The 18,411-nt window shown below is 42.3% G+C and overlaps 1 protein-coding gene across 3 annotated transcripts in view; it reads right to left on the bottom strand.

Moving 5' to 3' along the window:
- Positions 1 to 16,285, bottom strand: part of LOC133350655 (netrin receptor UNC5C-like) — a 62,972-nt gene extending 46,687 nt beyond the window's left edge. Inside the window, exon 1 of one of the 3 annotated variants that reach the window (XM_061565255.1) lies at positions 15,736 to 16,285. In XM_061565255.1, coding sequence (XP_061421239.1) covers positions 15,736 to 15,844 — 109 coding nt within the window. In that variant the 5' untranslated portion in view covers positions 15,845 to 16,285. The remainder of the gene's footprint in view (positions 1 to 15,735) is intronic. The other 2 variants (XM_061565256.1, XM_061565254.1) reach the window with 2 other exon arrangements.
- Positions 16,286 to 18,411: the final 2,126 nt, after the last annotated feature.

Consider the following 18,411-nt stretch of genomic DNA (forward strand, 5'->3'; position numbering starts at 1 on the left):
TATCACACAGCAACATAATCCTTCAAGCCCAGCCACCACTTTCCAAAAAAACTGGACCAACAGAAGCAAACATAAAAAAAGCACTACGGTACATGTATACTTAAAAGCCTCAAGCCTCAGATTACAATTTCATGTTGACCACAGCACATTGATTTTTCATTATCATTGTATTTTTCTTAACAGCCATTAGATTGCAATTAGTGAAAGGTGTTTAGAGTACTAGTTGTGGTAATCAAATAAATTACCAGCCAAATACAATATGATATAGCATTGCTACAAATGTCAAGCAAAATATATATTTAAGAATTAAAGTTTTTTGTATAAACTTACTCCGAATATTACTCCGATGCACTAAACGGAGATGCAACCTACATATTTTGAAGGTGTTACCGACAATCAAACATAGCACTGCCTTCAAAGCATGGTGTTTCTTAGCTCAAGGGTAGAGAACTTGGCGAAGAATGTGATGTTCCCCAGGACATGTTCGCATACCCAGTGCTGTATGTTTAATTAAAGATAACACGTTTGTTAGATTGTGTATCCCTCTGTTAGATTGCAGATAGAAATATAACATGACTGTAAGAAAAGTCGTGTCTATACAAGATATACACCATGCACTCATTCGTATATCCACATACAACACTATTAGTAGTTGTCGTCTAGCAGTACGATTATATATGTACAAGTACATAATACAGTATTGTATGGGATACGCCACAAAAATAATATATAGCAGAGTGAAACAGTTCATATATAAAACTGTGTGTTTAGTAAAATAGTACCTATAATAAAAAAGGCAATTTGGCAAAGTAAACACTGTAATCACCAATAAAAGTCATATTACCTAGAAACACTGTTATACAAGATGTTGCTTCATTTCTACAGATTAGATAGGCCCAATACGTTTATATGCAATGTTTGTTGAGCAAAGGTTGTTAAAAGGTGTCAATGACTTAGATTGTATGCCGTTGCATAGCTTTGAAAACGAAACAGAAGTTGGTCACTATACATGAGAAATTTGTAATTAGCATTATTTTTTTAATTAAGTAATCAACCCTAACATACTCTGTTTAAGTAATGCCATGTAATTTGCCAAAGTCTTGCTGAGGCAAGTACAAGGTCTCTTTCCTGAATAAGGCACCGTTCCCCGGCTCCTGCCAATTAAATGTTGTGGTCACATGGCGAGCGGTGTGATAATTATCACACCGCTCGCCATCTGCTTGCTAGGATTCGTTAAACAACCCACACTCTTTGTAACAGTAGGCCATTGTGTAGCTGGTCACACAAGCAATTAAATACATCCATTAACTTGGTAATGTCTGTTCAGCATAAAAAAAACCTGACTGACTTGTGAAGCTGTAACGCTAATACGGTCATCAGATTTTTACAGAATCATGTCACACTTTATGAGAGAACTCTATATATGCGCAGCCATATTATCTCCAACTCCTATTATTTGTGGCAGCAGTAGAGTTCAGGAAAGCTATTATGCGCAGCCGTATTCTGCAATTTATGCACAAGTCTTTGTGAAATTACATCCTATCTGTGATTTTTCTGGATAAGAGGAGTCACACGGCAAATACTGTACATCTTATTTTGCGAGTTAACCGCAATTATTTCAATTTAGAAAAATCGCCAGAGCAGGTCATTGTGTACTGGCATCAAGAGACAAATTTGTCAGATTAGAAAATTAAACGCAAATTACTCAGTTGGAATTATACATAGCAATCATCACCCCCTACTGGCAGACTAATTCCCCGGGTATTTTTTTACAAATTAAACGATCCTGGCCTCTTAAATTCTCACCTGGTTTAGCAAAATAAACTTGGACAATACAAAGCCGAATATTAAATAAAATTGCTCCTTGCATTATGAACTCACGATTCCATGCAGTCGCACCTAACGAGCAGAATGATAACTGTATTAAACGGAGACATGTGGATGTCTACACCTAGATGTCAAACCAATGCGTCAGTGCAGCAAGTATGTGTCAATGTATGTATGTTGAACTTCTTGCGCACCGTACGTAGCCAACCATGCGAAACGGAGGTCAACAGTTGGCAGATTAATTGGCATTACTGGACAGGGATTAGCACTTTGTTTTACCAACATATACTTAATCAGAACAAGTCATACTCAAGCATGAAAGTGTCCAAACTCTTGCCCTTTATTGAGTAATGTGATAATTACTCAGACATTTTGGCTATACCGGTGCATGTAACATTTCAAACTCGGTCTGCGCAGAGAGTAATGGGGTACGTATGCATACATTATAGTGCGCATTGCCATCTTCACCTTTCCAGCAGGGGACCATTTTCTGACTTATTCCACAAGAGAATCAAATAATTATAATACATGAGTAATGTATGAGCCGTATACTTTATGGTACATTTGCAGCTAAATGTGCATACAAGCGCATGCTATTTAAAGAAACCCGTGAAAAATGTGAACATCTGCTTCACTTTCCTGACTCCACACAACGCAGTGTATACCTACCCCCCCCTCCCCGCCACCTTCACACCACCTACTCCAATTCCCCATAGCTTCTCACCCACCTTGCTTGCCTCTCCATAAACTATTCCCATCCCATACACGACAGCACAAAGATGTTAACTAAAATGATCCGGACAAATCACATTAACTACTGTTGAGCAATATTTTGGGAACTAAACTAAATTATAGTACATCATCCTCTGTCCTGAATTTCCACTCAAGTCCGTTTTTATTGTATCCATAAACCTATTGGCCTTCAAAATGTGTTAACCAAGAAAACCCTGGACCTGTAAAGCTAGACTGCTGATATAATTCAATAAAATATCTATTTGGATTTACAGTACTGTAATAATTATCCCAAGACGCTGTGCAGATACAATGGGCATATTTACGTTATATAGAGAGATATAGTCATAGGCAGGATCTGGGCTTGAACAGGAGCAGGGAGTCAACAGCACAGACGGATGAAAAGGAAAGGAGTTCCAGACCGTGAGGAAAGCAGAGCAACCTCCCACTGAATGACTTGGCCGTTTTAGTGACATAATCCTTGGTTGCTTAAGTGGAAAGTGCATAGAAGGCAGGAGAGTGAGATTAAAATAGGTAGTAAGGGGTGAGTACATGAAGGATCTTGAAGATGGCGAGTGCAATCTTTAAACTCATCTGGAATTATTGGGAGCCAGTGGATGGATTGGAGTATGAGAGTTATCAAGTTTCATTCACTGGCGTGGATGAGGAGGCTGGCAGGAGCATTTTGACACATCTGGAGTTTGGAGATGAGGTATTTTTAGAGACCATGAAGAGATGCAGTAGTCAAGTTGGGATACGATAAAGGTGTGGATAAGGATATCAGCAGCAGCTGGGTATGTGGATGTGGGAGGTGTTGCACATTTCGAGGTATAAGGTCCTTTATAATTGGGATATGCTGCAAAATAATAAGAGCTTGAAATCAATGACAACTATGAGATTCCACACACTCGTTGCCAGTGTGACATCACAGATTAGGTGTACGATTAAACTGGAGTCTTTACTGAGAGTGGCCTTTTTGCCAATAAGGAGCATCTTGGTGTTAGCACAATGTGCCTGGAGCAAGTTAAGACCAATCCAAGATATTGGCGCACCAAGGCAGGATCTTGAACGGCACCTGATCAAAACCAAGACCTTCCCTTGCTGTGAGGCACAAGTGTTACCACATGCCACCCTGCCGCCTATATACAGTATTGTATATCATCGCAATGTACCCATGTTTTTACACTGTAATACATTACAGTATGGTTACAGGTGTGGAAGGAAGGAAGGAGCAATATATAGAGAAATACTGAACCTCCAAGGTGAGCTATATGAACTATGTAGAGGCATTACACAAATTATGGCAAGATGCCACGATCACAAACCTCATCTGGCAAGGAAAAGCCCAAGAATGGATTGGAGCAGGTTGAAGATTAAGTCGAGTGGCAGTATATTATTTATTGTGTTTGCTACCGGCCAGCTTGCAGTCAAGAGTTTTTAATCCCCAGCTGACTGGTAATTTATGTGGAGCGGACCAAAGTGTGTCATCTTCTCCCACATTATTCACAAAAGTAAGCCTTTTGTGTGCAAGTGGCAAAGCATAAATACCAAGGTCACTCGATATGTTTCACATGACAGGCGCTGTGGTGTAGTAATCTTTCAGTGATGGTAGGGGTGAGTATAGTAGTACAATACTGTATTTTGAAAAGTTACGTCAACATAATACAGTACAGTGCATAATTGCAATAGCCTAAACTCCATTCGCATGCAGTATTTCGCATAACTCGATGGAGCCGGAGGTACAAGTGGATGTAACAACGTCGGATATGTGAACATCTACAGAAGATGACAGGTAAGCAGAGCACCAATCCTTCACAGAGTGTAGGCAGTTAACTGTGTAGGGCAGCACATGTAACGGCCGGCTATGTATGTACAACTTCTTTCGCACCGTACGTAGCCAACTGTGCTAATCGGAGGTGCGGGGGAAGGACAACAAACTGAACACAAAAAGCACTTCTAAAAAAATGAGTTTTCAATCCGGATTTAAAAGTGCATATCTCCAGTGGCTTCGTAATATCGGTAGTGCATTCCAAACAGCCACAGAAGCGCATCTGAAAGCGCGCGATGCAGTGACTGCCTTTGTTCGATGGCAAGCCAAAGCTGCTGCGAGGATGACTGGAATTTTCGTGATGGTTTATGCTCCTTACCGAGATCAGCAAGGTATTGTTATGAATGCAACTAATATTACAGTGCCTGCACCGAGGACACTGTCCAATATAATAAGACAATATATATTATTTTTTTTGGTAACGACGTCCACATTTTTTTTTGACAAAATCTGAAAATTCCGCAGGGAAATTCACGTGCGCGGCTCATTCCGCCGCTACCATTCCGCTACTGCCCTTGCCCACTGGCCACCGGGGGTAGGGTAGGGGGTGGAGCCCATCACGTCAATCAAGCTGGTTGGGGCGTGGCCCATTGACCATTGCACACAAGTCCGTGTGCAATGTTTGGTCACCTCAATTGTGCAAAATAAAATGTTGGCGTGTTCTCATGACAGCTTGAGAAGAGGTTTTTTTGCGTGCTCTAAACGTTTTTGAAAGTGGTGCCCGCATACATGCGCACAAAGAGAACAAGTTTACGAATGATGAGAGCTCTCATGATACTAAACGGATGCTGATGATACCATTGTTTCTGCTTTTGATGCAAAATTTGCTCGCGTTGTTGATGAAGACGCAGTGTTCATGAGAAAACCTTGCCGACTGCTTTATCAAGTTATCCTAATATTCTACATCACCCTCAATATAGTCTTCTTCATCATTGTTTTAAGCATCGCAACGCTGTCATTGGCTTAGCGCAGGGGTCTGCAACCAAAATAACATGAAGAGCCATTTTTTTCCCAGTTAGGTAAAAAAAAAATTCTTTTTGAGATACGGTCCTTAATAAATAACATCACGAAACAGTCCTCAAAGGGTGGCATGCAGCTCCGGAGCCGCGGGTTGCCGACTCCAGGCTTAGCGATACGTTTCGCAGAATTTCCCAACTCGTACCATAATTCTGCAAAAGTGTGAACGCAAACTACAGCACCTGAATGGGGCCCATACACTTTGAATAAAGATAGGAATAATGCAATTGTATGGATGCTTAATGTCTACGTGGTTTTTATTTTTTTGCAAAAAAAAAAAGGGCTGACTAAATTAACATACATTTTGCAAATTCATGTAATATTATGATTCTATATACAGTACTTTCTGTACAATTTGAAGTGCAAAGAAATAAACGCATTCAATTCCCCAGAACACCTGAAAAAGAGGTAATAAATTTTAATAAACAAATATAAATAATAAACTAAGTTCTGGTTTTAATACGCAAGTACTGCACTGCACCATCAATGTAATTTTAATGCGTAGCTTGAGGCAAACATTTAGTTACCTTTGGTTTGATAAATCGCACATTGCACACATCAATTATTGTGCGCATTTTAAAAGCTTTTCCTTAACATGTTAAAAAAAAGCAATTTTTTCATTAAAAAAACGTCTTGAATTTTTGTTTATTGTCTCCAGGCTATAACACGAGAAGTCATACCACAGCAGTGAGAATTGTAAACTGTTGTTTTAGTCTACAGTAACTGCGGTAATTGCATTTACAACCCAGCAATGGTGTAGACGCCCCAGACTTTTGCCACTTTGCTATTATTTACTTGACTTGTTAGAGTTGGCAGCTGCCTTTTCTGGTCAGATTTTGGCATAAGCTGCACAATTCCCCTCACCTTGTTTTGCTACTTATCACTTAACATTTTTTTACACGTATGTTTTCCATGAACAGCATTTCTTACAAATATTTATTTCGGGCACGCATATATAACAATTACAAGTGATTATTACATTTTACCGAAGGTCAACACATGCTCAGCCACGTGATGTTTCACATACAAGGTCATATGAGTCAGTCAGATACTTCCCCCTTTTGGGTGGATATTTATTTGGACTATATTTATTTGGACCATTGCGAAATTATATTTATTGCTAATGCGTTAATTCGTTGCTAAGTTAAGTAGCTTGATTTTTTATGTTATTAATTGCTCATATTGTACAGCATACATAGCTATCACAATTCACCTTCCCTCTATACAACGTGCATGCTCCATTTAATGGAAATACCGGACAGTGGTTAAAATAATTTTCATTAGTCCATCAGTTAATGGTCACTTAGCATAGTAAATTTATTTCTATAGTGCAATTATATATCAGCTTTAGAAGTGTCTATTCAGCTCTAGCCATTCTATTATGCAACAAATTGCCCATTTATATAAAAATGTTTTCACATTACACTCACACCATGATAATTTGTCAAATACGGTAATATCTAGGGTATGATGTCTAAAAGTAACAAAAACCATTTACATCCCACCATAGCCTGGATCGATTAAAGAAAAAAACGCTTTTCCTGGCTCCGATAAATGTACTAGGCAATGAAACGGCATTGCTTTAGGCAAGTGTAGAGGCCAATTTTCCATGACTTCAAATATAATTTAAAAAGGGAAATATGTTACAAAAGTGGGTGCCCTAAGCCTGATAGTGTAATGCTATGGCACTACAGTATTGAATGTTTAAATGTGTCATTCTTTCCCCTTGCAAGTCAGCTCTAACTATCGTTGATAGACTTACACTATTATGCAAGGATAGGCCTAATCCTTTGATTGTACACAAAGGATAACTTTTTTTCACACCGTGGAAAGTGGTTCCTTATGTCGGGTCATGCTTAGTTGTAGTCTTCTAGATCTCATGCTTAAGTGTTTTTTGCTGAAAAATACATAGGATTAACCAGAGTAAATAACCATGACGTAATGGTTAGCAATTGCATTCCAGAGGTCACCAGTTGCAACGCCCAGCGTGGCAGTTAAAACAAGTTTTTTTTTTATATCCCCCCCGACTGCCTCTGGCCACCCAACAGTATGAATAGGTAGACCACCGTTCGTCGTGTGGGGGAGTTCCACCTCTTCCAAAATGTCTGGCCAATTGCCCTCGGGAGGAACTCACGAGAGCTCATTTTAGTGGATGAGATTCCACCAAATTTTTTGCGAAAACGTTGGGTATTTACACAAACTATGTGTACAGGAAGCAGTTATACGAAATAAGTTTAAATATACACGTAAAAAAATGCAGACAGATGTCAACGGCATTGCCCAGGTCACCATGATTCAGAAAACAAAGCAGTTACAGGTCTTCTGGTAAATACAATTGTGCAAACAAACAGTAAATAGTCTTAGATTTGCTTTTCATAACCAGAGTAGTTGTGGGAGATGAACAATAGTAGAGGCCTAAGGGAGAGAGATGTATTATGGAGATGAGCAAAATAGGGGTTGTACGTAACACATACATGCGATTGGATAAGACTTGATATACAATTAGAATCAAACCAAGTCTGCACATGGCCTTGATGTTCATGACTATTGTAACGATCAGGGGCCTAAGATGTGGTTATCAAATGTGGTGGAACAGTGGTTCATGCACTGCTCTGACCCAGACGACCTACGTTGGAAATCATTGGTACATGATACTTGAACCGGTCCTGGGCAGCAACCTTCACCAAACCGCACTGGCCAGTATGGCGAAGTGTTGTACAAATAAAACTCATGCCCAACACAGCATGGGAGGGAGGCCTTCATCCACCAGTAGTAAGCTGCATATTATATTTATTAATAATGGTAAAACACGTGGTTAAATTATGTGTGTGCAGTTTGCAGTAACAAACAGGGTCACCCCGACATTTTGTAACTTCAAAATTATCTTAACAAAATCACTTCATACTGTGCGGTAGTGAAATAAAATTCTGGTCCGAAATGCAAAGTTTGTAATGTGTTCTAAAGCATTAAATGCAGCATCCTCGTTACATTTTCTTTAACCGTGTAATTGCAATCTACACACACCTTTACTGCTGTGTCCAAACATAATCACAAGCATATCAGTCCTTCCAATACAACTTTAAGTTTACTGTATATCATCTAAGTTAATTATGTTCATTTGTACATCTATTCTAAAATACCATAAAAACTAGGCATTTCAATTTCCACAGTCATAATACATTCAATGATCATTCTTAATGAAAAGTTGACAGTTAAACATCTTCAATCCTATTTAAACCTGTCACTAAGTGAATGCATATTAAACAAGGAATAAAAAAGAGATGTGTGCGTGGATTCCAACATGCGTTTGCCCTCAGAAATATTTAATGAGCAATAATAATGGTAGCACGCACGCCAGGCGCGCAAGAAGCAGTACGTCCGTGGGCCCATGGTGCCACAATGGAGCTCGGAAAGCAGCTCTATCGGGCAGGGCTTGCCTCAGCTGCGGGAGGTGGCATTGAGTGCAGTAGCCACTCATAATTTACCTCGTTGCAAGGTAGCATTTAGTTCATACGCAGGAATGGGAGTAATTCGTGGCAGAGCATGACTGAGGGATGGCGAAGACATCTAGAGGCCTTCAACCCAGCAGGAAATGGATCAAGGCAGCATTAATGGCAAAGGTGACGGGTTTTTGTTTGTGGCAATAAAAACGAGATGACATCGCAATGGCGTATGTTGTCGTGAAATGTCATCACACAAATTACATCATCGGGAGGTGAGGCGTACACGACATTGGTCGTCCACCAACTCCCGAGGAGAATCCTTTTAGTTACGAGTTTTTGTCTCGGAAGTTGTAGGGCAACCCGTTTGATCAATTCGGGATTCTTCGACAGGGTTAGTCCCGATATTACCACAACTCTCTACTGACGTTTCTTTCATGTTCGATCATCTTTACGAGAGTTATTGAGCCCCCACATTCCATTGGAAAGCATAACATTTTATGTTGGAATATCGTTAAATAGAATTGAGTACACGTTAGGCAAGATTTGTATTACTGCAGTTATCTTTACATGAATGTCACAAGGAAAGCATTGTGAAAAATCCCTCTATAAGAAAACTAGCACTGAGAAAATTCTAATTTGGCACAAATGTACAACTGCAAAAGATGAATCACCCATTTGAAGGGGGGGGGGGGCTATTTGCACACAGGTCTCACTGTGTGGTAAGAACTGGTATTTAGAATATTACACAGACATGTTTGCCTTTACTGAGAAGCATGGCTTTTGCACTCCAGCCCATGCCAGTTCTCAGCCAGGATTCAGTTACAGTCCATTACAACACCTTACAGCCTTCACATTTAGCAGCACACAAAGATTCTCGCTGCATGGCCGGTCTCAAGTCACACTCATGTTACCGAGCGCCATGTATATATTCGCGTAGGACAGCAAACACACAGGCGGCTTTATTGCAGTAATTACATTAACTGCTTTATTTCTGAGTCTGAATTTCGCAATTGTTGACATGTGACAAGCTGTTCATTCCATTCAATTTAACAAACTTTTGCGTGGAAAATTCATGGCTTGAAATTATAACTGTACTTGAATACATTGCAGAGTTATTGCATATATCGTGTAACACATGGCATACATTAAGAGTATAAAAACGGTTAAAACGTTTTTAAAGCAGGAATCTCGAGCACATTCTTTTACAATCATAATTTAAATAGTGAAGCTTATAAATTAATATTATCCATTATTCTTGATAACAAATAAAGCATTTCAGATTTAAAAACAAGTAAAGTGTGTTGCCACAATTTTAAGTTCAAATGTGATATTTCGATATATATTTTTTACACGGACATGATATCGGGTTGGATTTCATGTAACTCAATCTTTAATGTGAACGTTCAAACACACCCTGTTGATGGATAGTAGTGATGGTTAAGGTGTCAGTGGCTGATAGAGTAGGACTATTTCTTATTTTATTTCTGTTACCGTGTCCTTACTTACATTGCATCACCATAGGAAGTGGACATTTCAGGAGCCTAATGGCTCAAGACCATTGAAAATAACTGGTACATTGATTTTTTTAACTGGAATTATTTATCATACCCCAATGGGATAGATTAGATGATATCTTGTAGGCTACATTTAACATTAAAACATTAAACTTGCAAACACATTTTATATTCCCAATGCTATTACTGTACACTACTTGGGGAAAAAAATATGACCTTCAAAACACCAATAGTGACTCCACTAATGTAGACTGTTAATTTCATGTGAATGTGTAAATAGCTTGCATTGATTTAAGATACCACAGCAATGGACTTGTGGTCACAGGCGTGCCTCGAGTCCACATAAAACCTGGTGTACTTTGGCAGCGGTCAACAATGGGCCCATATCCATCACATGCCAAGAAAAAAGTTGCTTTTTATTAACACTAAGTCTCCCACAATCTAATATACCAGATATGCATTTTTTCTCTTATTATTTTATCATTAAGATCCAGTATTGTTGTCCATTGGCATATGCTTCTCATTTTAAATAACATATGTTAGAAATTAATGCCTATATTTTATTCACTTTTAACACAAATCCACTGATAAATGAGTTTTGCTGAAAGCTTTTCTACCCACTTCATGAATTTAATGATTCCCTCCCACTCAAAAGCCAATGTTAAAAAAGACAAATGGCATTAAGCCAATGCAAACAGCCTCACATATCAAAATACAAATTCAGGGACTAGCATGACAAACCCAACACATACCAGACAGGGCCTTAACATCTAATAAAACTTCCTGAGACTCACCTCTCTGCAGTGTAATTGGATTTGTTGTATCAACATACAATGAAGCCTGTAAACATTCAATTAGTGTAATGGAAATTTGCTATTCAATGCACATGGAGTCAGAGCACACACTTTAGTTGAAGGCTGTGTATAAAATACACACCCTGTTTTTCGAACTTGAGGATTTTACGGTCTCCTATGTACAATATTTACTATTTCCCATTAAATAAAACTTGTACTTTACAGCCCTATGTCAATCCACTGCTTGATGAAGCCTCTGAATGCGAAGTTCAGTCACGTGGACTGTTTGATCATATTTCATCACGCTGGCCAGTGCAGGTCTGTGAAGGGGAGGTGCAGGACCTTTTCGGATATCGCTCACCACTGATGTTAGCCGTGGCTGGGACTCGAACACAAGCTGGGCAGGATCATAGTGCACTAAGCAAACCACTGTGACATGACTCTCCATTTATCCTTCTTAAAACCGTCGATATTTAAAATGGGCTTATCAAGCAAATGTTTATACTGTTGTTTAAAAAAGCCCCCCCCCCCCCCCGATCAATTAACCAAACTCAAAAATGTTCACCTCGACAGGGGAGACAAGGGAAAGCACCCCCAAGACTCCGGAAAGCTGATAAAGTCAAACAGCGTTCCACACACAAGACTTTCATTACACAGCTTCGAATGAGCGTGCAACTGAAAAGCCACAACCTCATTTAACTTATGAGAAACAGCTGCATGTGCCACATAGCCGCACATTAGTGCAGTTTGCCAGGTCACCCCACCTCCACTCTCTTTACTTCAGACCCCAACTTCCTCAGCATTAACCTGCAGGCTAAACAGACAGACTCTAAATCGGCGTTCTATATCATTAAACCGATGCCATTTAGCTTAAAATACTTCCACTCATCTGCACAATCATAAGAGGCTTCAAATTACAATATGCTCTATTGTGGTTCTGGAAGCTGTCATTTATGTTGCTGGGTCCCACCTAAGCCTTGCTCCATAAAACAAACAAGAGGCCATTTGGGCTAAGGCTACATCACAATAAAGGCTTGTGCCATATACATAATATTGTATACCATTTTTCCACACACTTCTTAAGTTCTAGAAGTAGTGTGACCACGCCGTGCAATGCGTAATCACCAAACAAATAATGGATTTACTGTAGGTATAGCACCTGGCAGTGCAGAACCTTTCATGCAAACTATATACCATAGTTGCAACCATATGAAAACGGTTAGCTATGACTCACAACGTTATATACGTAGAACTATAGATCAAACGTTGACATTTTAAATCAACACAAATAACCCAATAAAGTATAGCCACTATGTTTGCAACGCACTTTTTTTTACGTCCTTCAAAAAAAACTGGGATTTTTGTTGTTGCTGTTCCTTGTGTAAATGTAAGGCGGCAGTGAAGCACCTTTGTACTGAAAGTCAAACGAGCCCCATCTCTCAAGCTGCCGCGCTGTAATTTTTGTAAACAGCCAGGATGAGGGCGAGGCACTGCAGAGGAGGAGGAAGAAAAGAGGGCTTATTCCGGACAGGGTAATTACGGCCTGGGGCGCCCATATAAGCGCATTCCGGGAAATGCTGGAGACAGCGGGGATAGCCACTTCTTGCAATCTTTAACAGGGCGAAATTACAAAGCAGGGACGGACACGCGGCTTGCTGATGCCTGGGTCCTTGCCAGTGATCGTGAACAAAGCATAGCAATTATGTAATTGGGGGGGGGCTTCAGTAATGCAACTAAGAGCCCAAGAATCATGGGAATCAAAATGCACATTTTCAGAAAATGTTTACTCTTGTTTCAGTTCAGGTGTGCTTTGTGTGTGAATTGTGCGTGTGGCTACTGCAGTACATCCCAATTCGGCAAATTTGCGTGAGTTTAGTGATTATTATAACGCATCTGTAAATGGGGTCAATGTTACTAAGTTGTAACATTTACATAAAAAACTAACAAATGTGCTGTGTGCATCGGTCATGTTTAAGATCTACATTCTAATGCTACGTTTCGGTTCAGAAAAAGAGAGGCACATTGTTTTCTTTGAAAAAAAAATCGAACCTTTTGGGTGAAACATCAAAGTAGTAAACATTGTCACCAGTGCCGTGCAGCATAAGACATACGCCGGTGTTATGCTCTTGGCATACATAAACAAACGTGAACAACAAAAAACCTCACACTCGTCAACAACACTGCCTGAATTTTTTTTAATCGGCAATGTTTTGCGCAATTGCCCTTCTTTATAGCCCATCAGGTGCTGTGGAGAAGGGTATAATTGCCAACGCAGCATCACCAAACACATTTTTGTAAGCAGTCATCCTTTGGATAGAATATTCTACTTTTTTACTTTCGTGTAACGTTTAACACTAAAGACTCAATTATGTCGCTGCGACTTAGGGAAAATGCATTCACGTGGCTACATTTTTAAGAAGTGTTAATAGAATATGTACAAGTGACATTCACTTATGAATAACTATATCCTGGGGAAATGTTACCGTTTTGCAATGCACTTCTAAGCAACTATCTGTATCAGGTCCGTATGTAAAAGTTTCTTGACACAAATAATTACATGCTGCAACATATGCTGCTTTCGACTTATAGCCTACACTTGCGACATTTATGGAAAATAATACCTAATAAGGATTGCAGAAATCTTATCAATTTATGTATAATTTCAAGTACGGAATAAGTGCCTCGCATCCAGCATAGGCATGCACATCTGGTGTGCGAATAATAACACTGTGCAGGGTGGTCCAGATTTCTTGTGGTCTCAATTTAATTATCTCAAAATTTATATTTTTTAAAGTAAGGTTTATTTAAATCAGAAATGAATATCGAAGGAAAAAATTGGTAAATCTGAATGAATCGAGGGTCACAAGACATCTGGACCACTCAAGGTTGAGTCAATCCTCAACAGAACTAATACTAATGCTACGTTTAACGACATTGTGAAGCCCTGCGTCTAAGTGTGAATGAATTTATAAATTAAGCATACTGCCTGCATATAGAGTTGAAAGCAATGTCACGTGTGTGAATTTAAATTTGCTGTCACTAATTTGATTGTTAGGAACAACATCTACAATACACAGTTTATGCAAATGCATGCTTAATTGCATTATTCGTTATGTAATTTAAGAGACAACTTAACAAGCAGACAGAGTATTAATGTGCCGTGGCAAAACTGTAATACATCCTGGCATGTCTGAGTTTCTATATTCATCCCCATCAGCCATTATCATTTTTCACTGCTGGATAAAGAACTCCGGAACAAATGTGTATAGTATCACGCTGTACTACAGCTACACGCTGCCACTTTTACGCATTCATATAGTCAGAATACACAACGCTGTCACTTAGTTTATTTAGGACGCCTAAAGGGCTCGCCTCCTCGTTAATTCACTCTATCAGTTTCCCGGGGCTGATTTCCCTGCAGAATAAACACACGCAGGCTTCCTTTCCTGTAGGAAAGAGGCACACAATAAATACCCAAGGCAGTGTACACACACACACACACTCCCCATAGGAGATGCATACATTCTCAGTAAGACATAAACACACGTTGCCCACCCCCCCATAGGACAGATGCAAACAATGGCAAATACGATTACAAAATGCTGTTGGGAAATAAGTCACATTTACGTATAGTTCACACACGGACATCTACGTGGAGTATACGGGCACACACGATATTCTTCATGAACTACAATAAGACACAGCGGGCGACGTTGCAATTCATGTACCAACAAAATAATGTATAGTATGTTCAAAAGCACGGACCCTCAACTTCTCTATAGGTGAGCGTCTACTAAATATAGATCGTGGCAGGTCTTGCTTATGAGTATTGAAACTAACTCTCACACCAACAGCAGCACCACCACCACAAGCATAAACAAATTGCAACCTTCAGTTGGCACCATTCGAACCTCCAGCACCGTCCGCTTCAACAATTTACAGCAACTTGATTCCCGGGGACCTTAAACCAAACTCGAGCAACGTCTCAACGAATGCCATCGACAGTACCTCAACCACATCAAGAGGCACCCAGCACCCCCACCATCATCACAAGCAGCAGCAGCACTATATCTGAGATTCCAACCGCAGAACCACCACAAAAAATGACCCATGCCAAAAGCACGTGCAGAAGAACTTTCAGCGTCAGAATATTTAGGGAGCACAAAATATGTATCGAGTACCATGACCAGACAGGGTTTCTTCATAGCTGAGGGACGCACACAGAAAAACAAACATTGAAAGGGTGAGAAAACGTGTAGCCGAGAACACGTGTAGCCAAGAAACGGGACTTTTAACGAGAACCAATATTTCCCAGGGCAGAGAACGATCCTGGGAAAAGCATGACAGGTGGCAACCCCATCGGTAGTAGCACATAATGGCTTGGCTTCGCGAACGAAGATCTAGGAAGGACATCCACGTATTCTGCACATACCGCCAGCTATATCTGCAGCGCACCAAAAAAAATATCCAGTTATCAGAAACTCGCACAGCAGCAGCAGCAGCAATGCCACCACCAACAACTGACCATCATCACCTAATTACTCCAGCACTGCCACCACCACGAGTGTTGTTGTTATTACCTTGAGCAGCAGCGAAGTCCCTTGCGAGCAGGAAGATGAGCAGAGCCAGCAGCTTGGAGCTCTGCTGCCGGCGGGGACCCATGCCGTCTCCACCACCCCTGGTCATCATCACTTGCTCCTGCTTAGATGGCTTCGTGGTTTGTGCTGACGGTGGTGAAGATGATGTTGTGACAATGCAGGTGCCGGCTGCTAGCCGGCGAAGACAAGGTGGATGTTTACACCTTTGTGCGCGACCAAAATCTCCTGTTTGCCACCCGTAAAGAAGTCCTCTTCGCTTAACCAAAAGCCAATCGCCAGTTAATAATGGTGAAACAACACGAGGCTCTTCAGTTCAGTGCGTCTTCTCTGGCTGCAGCCACCACTGCCGCCGCCGCCGCTGCTGCTGCGAGACTCAAACGAGTCAGCAGCAGTGAGCGCCGGGTTGGCTTCACGTCGCTCCCGCGGGCTCATTCATCAAAGCGCCGTGCGTGGGGCGGGACGGACAATGTGTGGAAGCGGCGGCGTGGGGTTTACAGGGGGGGTGGGTGGGTGTAGTGGGAAGATGGGTGGGTGGATGTGTGGTTGGGTGTGTGGGATGATGGGTGGGTGATGCCGGGTGTGGGTGGATGTGTGGGTGGGTGGATGGGTGGGTGGATGTGTGGGTGGGTGGGTGGATGTGTGGGTGGGTGGATGTGTGGATGTGTGGGTGGGTGGATGGGTGGATGTGTGGATGTGTGGGTGGGTGTAGTGGGATGATGGGTGGGTGATGCCGGGGGTGGGTGGATGTGTGGGTGGGTGGATGTGTGGGTGGGTGGATGTGTGGATGGGTGGATGGGTGGATGTGTGGGTGGGTGTAGTGGGATGATGGGTGGGTGATGCCGGGGGTGGGTGGATGTGTGGGTGGGTGGATGTGTGGGTGGGTGGATGTGTGGGTGGATGGGTGGATGTGTGGGTGGGTGTAGTGGGATGATGGGTGGGTGATGCCGGGTGTGGGTAGATGTGTGGGTGGGTGATGCCGGGTGTGGGTGGATGTGTGGGTGGGTGGATGTGTGGGTGGATGTGTGGGTGGGTGGATGTGTGGGTGGGTGATGCCGGGTGTGGGTGGATGTGTGGAAGGGGGTGTGTGGGTGGGGGATGGTTGGGGGTGGATTTCGCCGGGGTGGGGAACTTGCTGCTGGGCAGATTGTGAGAATAAATATTTTGCGCGTGTAGTGCAGTGGGAAGAAAAAAAACACGACGAGTGTTGTTGCGGTGGGGAGTCTTTCGGACGGCCACTAGCAATCTGTGTGTAACTGCACGGTGTGTCTGTGTTGTTTTAAGGTTAATATTAAACCTGGGGAGGTATCTAAAGTGCAACGAGCTGGTTACATACACACCTGTGAACGGTATCGTGCTGTTACGTGAGCGACGAGGGTTGTAAAGAGGTCGTTGGTAGGCGTGCGAACGAGTGAATCGTTGAATGTGCCAATATAATCTCATACGACGACGTGTGTGTGTTTGTGTACAAGTGATGAGTGGGTGGCGTTTAGAGCCAAACTCCGGACGTGCTTTATACGGCTTCTCGTATTCGTAATGGTGCACAGCGATGAGTGGGCGGCGTTAATAACCGAAGAAAATCCACCCGTGCGTTCCCCGTGTGTGTGTGTTCCAATGCTGTGCTCAAGTGATGAGTGGGTGGTGCCGAGGGCAAAATCAAGCTCGCGTTGAACCTGTGTCGCTCACACGCGCGCGTGTGTGCAATGCATGAGCGATGAGTGAGGTGTTAAGACATCTGCAGAACGCTTACAGCACAAACTGCTCTTTGCACTAATCCGTGCACCACACCCAGCGCAACACACACGTGCAGCAGCAGCAGCAGCTTGTGCTGACAGCACTCAAACGTGGGACTCAAGTGCAGCAACAGCACAGCTGCTCACTCACTGCACCCACAGTGCAGCAGCAGAGCTCTTACTGCAACTACAATGCAGCACACAGGTGCAGCAGCACCACAGCTTCTACAAGCTGCACGCAAACAGTACACATGTGTACAGCTACTACTCACGGACATTACAGAGCATCCTATTGCAGCAGCACAGCTTCTACGACTCACTGCACACACAGTACACATGTATAGCAGCACAGCTCCTATTCACTGCACCCCAGTGAAGCAGCACAACTTATACGACTCACTGCACAGATCACACACAAAACCCTAGTGCAGCACAACTTCCACGACTCACTGCACGCACAGCACAAAAAAGTGCAATACCGCAGCTCCTACTCACTGCACTAATACACAGCACCCAAGAGCAGCTGCTACGACTCACTGCACGGCAAACACAGCACCAAAGTGCAGCAGCACATCTTCTCAGACTCACTGCACTAATACACAGCACCCAAGTGCAGCTGCTACGACTCACTGCACGGCAAACACAGCACCAAAGTGCAGCAGCACAGCTTCTCAGATTCACTGCACTAATACACAGCACCCAAGTGCAGCTCCAACGACTCACAGCACACAGCACGCACAGATTCTACGACTCGCTGCACGGAGCACACACAAGACCCTAGTGCAGCAGCACAGATTCTACAACTCGCCGCAAGGAGCTCTCCGCGTGTTACCCCGACGCACGTGGGCGGCGTACCCCCCCCCCGCCTGACACTCGAACCAATCAGAATTCACAGCGAGTTCGGTTCGTTCCCGTAGGCGGGGGCTCT

This window comes from Lethenteron reissneri, chromosome 34 (genome assembly GCF_015708825.2).
Source record: "Lethenteron reissneri isolate LAM-NWPU_2019-01 chromosome 34, ASM1570882v1, whole genome shotgun sequence".
Taxonomy (NCBI): domain Eukaryota; kingdom Metazoa; phylum Chordata; class Hyperoartia; order Petromyzontiformes; family Petromyzontidae; genus Lethenteron; species Lethenteron reissneri.